The following is an 8,618-nucleotide window of genomic DNA, read 5'->3' on the forward strand; positions in this document are numbered from 1 at the left end:
CCCGATTCGACATTAAAAGTATATTGATTCTTTCCCAATAAACGAAGACTTTTTTCTATAAATACTGTGTATTTGATTCCATTATCATTATCATATGATAATACTATATTTTATTATTTTATTATTTTATTTGTATTTCTTTATTGTATTATACCTTAATATATATATTCTAGATATATAGAATGGACGAATCTCGATTTGTCAAGTCTCATGATCATATCATGATCTATTTTTATTCGGCTCAATCTTTTTTAGAAAAAAAGATTGAGCCGAGTTTAATTGCAATCAGTTAGAAGAATAAAGAAGAATTACTGCATTTCATAACTGATTTTTTTCTCTTTTTATTTCATTTATGTTTTATTTATACCTTCTTTATCTTTAGTTTTATCTAGTTAATCAATAGTATCTAACGGCTCGAACTCGAATTTGATCGCCTTCCATACTTCACAAGCTGCGGCTAGTTCATGACTCCATTTGCAAGCTGCTCGGATAATTTCATTACCTTCGCGAGCAAGATCGCGCCCTTCGTTACGAGCTTGTACACAGGCTTCTAAAGCCACTCGATTAGCTGCTGCACCAGGTGCATTTCCCCAAGGATGTCCTAAAGTTCCTCCACCAAATTGTAATGCAGAATCGTCCCCAAAGATTTCGGTCAGAGCTGGCATACGCCAAACATGAATACCACCTGAAGCTACCGGTATAACACCTGGCATGGATACCCAGTCCTGAGTGAAAAAGATACCGCGAGCACGATCTTTTTCAATAAAATCATCGCGCAATAAATCAACAAAACCTAAAGTCATTTCGCGTTCCCCTTCTAACTTACCTACTACTGTACCGGAGTGGATATGATCTGCACCAGACATATGCAATGCTTTAGCTAATACACGGAAATGCATACCATGATTTTTCGGTCTATCAATAACTGCATGCATTGCATGGTGAATGTGAAGAAGTAGGCCATTGTCGCGGCAATAATGAGCCAAAGTAGTATTTGCGGTGAATCCCCCAGTTAAGTAGTCATGCATTACATTAGGAACCCCTAATTCTCTTGCAAATACAGCTCTCTTAATCATTTCTTCACATGTACCCGTAGTCGCATTCAAGTAATGCCCCTTGATTTCACCGGTTTCGGCCTGTGATTCATAAATAGCTTTGGCACAAAAGACAAAACGGTCTCTCTGGCGCATAAATGGTGACTCCTACTCCCACCGAGAGTTGGATTCCCCCCTTCCCTAGTTGGACTAGGAGTGGAAGGAAAGGGGAGAGAGGGGGAAGGAAAGGGGGGCTAGCCCCCACCCAATCCGGATTGGGCTTGAGGGGGTGCGCCCCTCCTAGGCCTCCCTCTCTTCTCTCCCAGTATGGCCCAATAAGGCCCATATACCTCTCGGGGGGTTCCGGTAACCTCCTGGTGCTCCGGTATATGCCCGAACTCACCTAGAACCATTCCGACGACCAAATATAGTCATCCAATATATCGATCTTTATGTCTCGACCATTTTGAGACTCCTCTTCATGTCCGTGATCATATCTGGGACTCCGAACTACCTTCGGTACATCAAAACACACAAACTCATAATACCGATTGCCACCGAACGTTAAGCGTGCGGACCCTACGGGTTCAAGAACTATGTAGACATGAGCCAGACACGTCTCTGGTCAATAACCAATAGCAGAACCTAGATGTTCATATTGGCTCCCACATATTCTACGAAGATCTTTATCGGTGAAACCGCATAACGATATACGTTGTTCCATTGTCATCGGTATGTTACTTGCCCGAGATTTGATCGTAGGTATCTCAATACCTAGTTCAATCTCGTTACCAGCAAGTCTCTTTACTCGTTCCGTAATTCTACATCCCGTAACTAAGTCATTAGCTACATTGCTTGCAAGGCTTATAGTGATGTACATTACCGAGAGGGCCCAGAGATACCTCTCCGACAATTGGAGTGACAAATCCTAATCTTGATCTATGCCAACTCAATAAACACTATCAGAGACACCTGTAGAGCACCTTTATAATCACCCAGTTACATTGTGACGTTTGGTAGCACACAAAGTGTTCCTCCGGTATTCGGGAGTTGCATGATCTCATAGTCATAGGAACATGTATAAGTTATGGAGAAAGCAATAGCAACAAACTAAATGATCATCATGCTAAGATAATGGATGGGTCAAGTCAATCTCATCATTCTCTAATGATGTGATCCTGTTAATCAAATGACAACTCATGTATATGGTTAGGAAACATAACCATCATTGATTCAACAAGCTAGTCAAGTAGAGGCAAACTAGTGACACTATGTTTGTATATGTGTTCACACATGTACTAAGTTTTAGGTTAATACAATTCTAGCATGAATAATAAACATTTATCATGATATAAGGAAATATAAATAACAACTTTATTATTGCCTCTAGGGCATATTTCCTTCAGTCTCCCACTTGCACTAGAGTCAATAATCTAGATTACATTATAATGATTCTAACACCCATGGAGTCTTGGTGCTGATCATGTTTTGCTCGTGAGAGAGGCTCAGTCAACGGGTCTGCAACATTCAGATCTATATGTATCTTGCAAATCTCTATGTCTCCCTCCTTGACTTGATCGCGGATGGAATTGAAGCGTCTCTTGATGTGCTTGGTTCTCTTGTGAAATCTGGATTCCTTTGCTAAGGCAATTGTACCAGTATTGTCACAAAAGATTTTCATTGGACCCGATGCACTAGGTATGACACCTAGATCGGATATGAACTCCTTCATCCAGACTCCCTCATTTGCTGCATCCAAAGCAGCTATGTATTCTGCTTCACACGTAGATCCCGCCATGACGCTCTGCTTGGAACTGCACCAACATACAGCTCCACCATTTAATAAAAACACGTATCTGGTTTGTGACTTAGAGTCGTCCGGATTAGTGTCAAAGCTTGCATCGACGTAACCATTTACGACGAGCTCTTTGTCACCTCCATATACGAGAAACATATCCTTAGTCCTTTTCAGGTATTTCAGGATGTTCTTGACCGTTATCCAGTGATCCACTCCTGGATTACTTTGGTACATCCCTGCTAAACTGATAGCAAGGCACACATCAGGTCTGGTACACAGCATTGCATACATGATAGAGCCTATGCCTGAAGCATAGGGAACACCTTTCATTTTCTCTCTATCTTCTGAAGTGGTCGGGTATTCAGTCTAACTCAACTTCACACCTTGTAATTGTAACATCCCAAATTTTCAATTTGGAATGTTATACATTAGATCATCACTTCATATCATATTTTTATTTTCTCTTGTCCTGATCCAGAAATTCTATGCAACTCAAGGACCCACAGAGAGAGTTCGGGATTTCGTTATTTTCATATTTGGGCTTTCTCAAATTTTGAAAATAGGATCATTTGATTTGATTTATTTTATCTTCAATTATTTCTATTATACAAATATGAGAGAGGGAATAAAATGACTTCCCCAAAATAAAGAAATATTGAAGATTTAATAAAAAAATCAAATAAGATTTTTATTTTGGAGTTTTTGGCTAGTTTATTTGAATTTAGGAAAAATTGCACGTTTTTCAAAACTGCATTTAGGGCCAAGAAAATGTTCATCTCGTTCTAAATATTTTATTTAGGCGGTGAAAATTTATTTTGGCATTTTTTGAATTTTTCTTAGTTTCGGCAGAATTGTTTTTAAAAAAAAGTACCGCGCACCCGACTGGGCCGAAGGCCCAGCCAAGCCAGGCCAGGCCCGCGCCCGCCGCCGCCTTCCCCACGGGAGACCGCCCGCCGCCGCAGGCGAGTCCGGCCGGGGCACACCTCCCGAGGCCGACCCCGACCTGGCGCCCCCTTCCCCAAGCCGCGCCACCCCCCTCTCATAAATACCCCGCCGCCGCCACCTCACACCGCCACCTCGACCCGCCCCGCCTCCCGCAGCCGCCACACGCCGCCGCTTGCTGCGCCGCCCGCCGCCGACGCCGCCCCACCCCGCCGGAGCCCCAAGCCGCCGCAGTCCGACGAGGTAGCCGCGCCGTTCGCCGCCAGTTTTCCAAAGAAAACCGATCCGGTTTTTTTGAAAACCCTAGGTTTTTTTATTTTATTAGATCGGTTTTAACGGTTCTTTTATTTAGCGAGCGTTTGCTCGTTCGTTCGTTTTAACGGACGAGTTCACCATTTAGTTTCAGATAACGAACGTTCGTTCGTTAATCTGTTCATCAGTTTTCCCTTTTTCTCGGATTTTTCCGCGATTATTTCTGATCGCGATTTCTGATCCGATTTTCGTTTTTGTTTAACTTTTCGCTCATTTATCGGAATCAGGCGATTGAAGCGCCTAGAGTTTCATCTCAAAACCCTCTTTCCGTTTAACCAACTCAAACAAGTTTTTGCTTCTGTAAAATTTGACTTAGGTCCAGATTAGTAATCGAAGCTTGTTTTGTTTCGCCGTTTGAGTTTCGTTGTTTCGTTCAATTTGTTTCTTTTTTGCAAACCGAAGTTCTTAAGTTGAACTTTCTGGTTAGATCTCTTATTTGAGTTTTACCTGTGCATTAGATGAGTACTTATTGTATGCTTGTTTGTTTGTTTGCGTTAGAGTACCCGGAGTGCGCCGTTGCTAATTCAAATCTCTAGGTTTCGCGGATCACCGGCAAGGCAAGTAACACTTTGATCATACCTCTTACTACCCAGTTTTATTGCATTAGATCAATCCTCAAACAATTGCATTGTTAGGATCTGAATAAATTGTGGGTTGGGAAGTAGATGAGGTAGCACCTATTACCTGTTTTATTATCAAACCCTGGGAGTTACTTCTACGTTTGCTTATGCCATGCTATGCTTGTAGACGTGGATTGGGTTTGAGTTTATCCATGACAGATGTGAGAATGTTAATTAATGGTTCAACTTAAGGTGGCAACTTTAATACACATCTGGGTGGATTGAGGCACCTGGGCATTCCAGCGATTGCCTATTTTCTTTATGGACCGCCACCCAGGCTCAAAGGGATCATGAGATTATTCATACTAGAAACTTCCTTGTGCAGCCACAAGCTACTATGGGCTCTAGCATAGTTGATTAATTCGTGTGAACTCTTACAGTGGTAGACTAGCAGATGTAGGGGAAAGTAGGTGTAACGGTCTACCCGATCATAAGGTGCTAGCGCTTCTGAAAGACTATGTCTCGGTCATCTGTTTCTCAAACACCATGTAGTGCGAGAATCCCAACGGAGGAGATTGAGTCTTGTGGGGAAAAGTGCGCAAACCTCTGCAGAGTATATAAACTAATCATGATTAGTCGTGTCCCCGGTTATGGACGTCTTGAGTATCTAGTACTTGGATTACCATGTGAATCCCATCATGTGACTTTAATTAATTTTGTTGGGTTTTAATGATGATGTTTAATTGGGATTGAGAGGGTGTATACGCTCTCAATGTTTAACAACTACCATGATAGTTAAATAAAATTTATTCCTTTGCAGTAGGGAAAAATTGGCTTTATGCAAAACTGTAACCATAGAGCTTTCCACCAGCCAAATATGCATGTAGTGATAGCATTATTCTGTTCTTGCTCTACTTTGTTACTTTGCCAGCATATTCCATGTGCTGACCCGTTTTCGGGCTGCAACGTTCATGTTGCCGACTTTTCTGACGACGAGTAAGGAGCCTTAGGTCGTGGTTCTATACTCAGTGATGCCGTTGGAGTTGATGGACTCACTTATCTTCCAAGCCTTCCGCTGTTATCGTTATTAGATGGCCTTAAGCCATATTATTTGTAATAAGTTCTCTTTTGAGACACTCAATGTAATAAGTGTGTGATTGCTACTCTGTTATAAATCCTTCAAGTACTGTGCGTGTCAGCATTACTGATTCAGGGATGACACTGATGCACAGAGATCAGACTGTTTGAGGCCTGGTTGCTACAAGATGGTATCAGAGCACACGCTGACTGTAGGATATGACCACTAAGATAAAGACCTAGATCACTATTCTCTTCTCATTTCTAACTTCTCATCTTTTCTACTCTTTTAGGATGGCGGATGCAAGGAACAAGTTCACGCAACTGGATGAAGATACACCCTTTGGATGCCACCTGAAGGAAGTCACTAAGTACCTGAACATCGGAGTACCAAGCTTCACCGGGACCTACAACGCCACTTTACCCGAAGAGGAGCGCTGGATGATTCAAGTTCAAATTCCAGGAAGGACGTTGGTGCCAGTCACCGAGCCCATAGAGTTTTCCTTTGATGCACCAACCTGGAGTCTAGGAAACAGCATGGCAGCCCACATCACCATGGGACATATTGGAGAAGTTTACCGCAATGATCTCAAGGATACTATCTACCAGATTTGTGGGCGCCGAGATGAGCAATGGGAGATGATTAGCACCAGGAAGGATAGATCAATCGCAGCTTTTATCCAGGAGTTAAACCAGCACATTCGACGTTAGGAGAACCAGATGTGCGCAGGCATGATAGATCTGAAGAAGGCGATGACAAGAATCACGGAGCTGGAGGAAGAACTCAAGGCTACACGTGAAGATTATGAGGAGGAAATCGTCGTACTGCTCGAGAAGAATGACGACCTTATTAAGAAGATCGGAATATTCATGGGATACCCCACACCAGTAGAAGAAGACGAAGAACCCAAGGAGATTCGCCCAAAAGACTACATCATTATCGACGACACCGACTCTGACCTGAGCAATGATGACTATGAAGACGAAGCCGGAGTAGATATCATGGAGTCTGCAACCGAGGAATATTTCTAGTAGACCACCACATCAGTAGTAGTATTCCACCATGTAAATAGAGTAGTCCGAGCACTTTTGTAACGATAGTTCTAGACCGATTGTATGCCCTTGTTTGATTTGAGTGAAGTGATTTTGTTTGCATTTGCCTCATGTGCATATGGGTAGTGTTTTCTCTCTAGACCTCAATCTATTCTTAATTCTCATCTTTTCTAAACCCTTAGATGCCTCCGAGACGTGACAATGGATTTTCTTTCCCACCGGAGCCCACTCAGTTGATCCAGCAGCATAATGCATTGATGCAGTTGCTAGTCCAGAATCAGAATCAGGGGAACAACAACAACAACAACCCACCACCACCACCTGTTGATCACTTAACGCGTTTCCTTAGACCGAATCCGCCGGTGTTCTCCAGTAGCACCGAGCCTATAGTAGTAGATGATTGGCTCCGCAAGATTGGAAGGGAGTACTGACGCTGAGAAGTGATGTGGTGGCGCTGAGAAGGTGCCTTTTGCTGCACATCAGTTGGATGGACCAGCAACATCATTGTGACACCCCGAGACCGATGCGCCAGGTGTCTTCCAGTTATTCGCTGTTGTTGCCATGTCATTCGCTTGCGTGTTGCATCTTGCCATGTCATCATGTGCATTGCATCATCATGTTTTCAAACTTGCATCCGCCCGGGTTTCCCTAGTTCCGTCTGTTGTCCGTTCTCAACCCAGACACACTCGCACGCGCCCGCGGCATGTCCGAATATTATTTTATAAGTGGCCGGAAAATGTTCTCGGAATGGGATGAGAGTTGGCGTGCGGTCTTATTATAGTGTAGATAGACCGCCTACCAAGTTTCATCACGTTCGGTGTCCGTTTGACACCCCAACGGATAACTATAGCGGCAGTATAGCCGGTCTAACGTCGGATGTTTTCGGTCTCCGGAAACAGTTGCCGGGCCCTCTCTCTCTCTTCTCCCCCTCGCAGTCTCACCATAGCCCACCTAGTCCATCCTCCTTCCCCTCTTCGCTTCCGGAGTTGTCCGATGCGATCGCACAGTCTGAAACCCTCTCTGCTCAGTGCATCAAACCCCCTCGCGCGCGCGTCCGAAAAGTTGTCCCGGACCCGACTCGGACTGTCGCCACCGTTGTGTCCGGATCATCCCCAAACATCTACAAAACATCTCCGTTTTCCTTTTTGGACTCCCTACCTATTTTATTCTCATCCGCCGGATTCCGATCCGATGATCCAAATCCCTCTCCTTTAATCCTTTTGCTATATATATCAGACCAAGCCCTAAATACAAGGTCGTTTGTCCCCCTCAGCCGCCGCCTCACTCCAAATCCCCCTCGGGATCCTTCCCCTCGGTCGCCGCCGCATCCTCCTCGTTTTTCTCAGCCACCCAACCAGATCCACTCCTCCTGTCTTCCTAGAGATCCACCTCCCCCTTCCCCGAAGCTCCTCCTCTGCTTTCTCCTCGAACCCGTAGCAGTAGCGGAGCAGGAGCCCTCGCGCCCGAGCCTCACCCTCTGGCGACCCCGCCGCCGCCGGCCACGACCAGGACCGGCCTCGTCCCGTTTCTCTCCTCCTCCTAATTTTTCCTCTCTCACTCTCACGGTGGCCCTCTCTCTCTCTCCTTCCCAGGAACGAGCAGGAGCTCGCTCAAGCCCCACGGCGTCGCCGCCGTCGTTTCGCTTCGTCCGGTAGCCCCCGAGCAAGCGCCACCGCCGGATCTTCTCGAGCCCGCCTCGCCTTGCGCCTCAAGTCCCGCATCCGCCGTGGCCGTGGAGCACATCGGCGTTGTTCTCGCCTCCCTGCAGGAACCGAACTGCGCCGCCGCGCCCAGTTCCTCTGCCTCCTATGCTTCTTCCTCAAGCCCGCAAGGGAAACGAGC

General features: G+C 45.1%; 1 protein-coding gene across 1 annotated transcript; it reads right to left on the reverse strand.

The window, feature by feature from the left end:
* Window positions 1-355: 355 nt before the first annotated feature.
* Window positions 356-1,190, reverse strand: LOC125544104 (ribulose bisphosphate carboxylase large chain-like). The gene has a single exon (XM_048707669.1). The coding sequence runs from the start codon at window positions 1,188-1,190 to the stop codon at window positions 393-395; it is 798 nt and encodes a 265-aa protein (XP_048563626.1). The 3' UTR covers window positions 356-392.
* Window positions 1,191-8,618: the final 7,428 nt, after the last annotated feature.

The sequence above is a fragment of the Triticum urartu genome, chromosome 3, assembly GCF_003073215.2.
Source record: "Triticum urartu cultivar G1812 chromosome 3, Tu2.1, whole genome shotgun sequence".
Classification (NCBI taxonomy): Eukaryota; Viridiplantae; Streptophyta; class Magnoliopsida; order Poales; family Poaceae; genus Triticum; species Triticum urartu.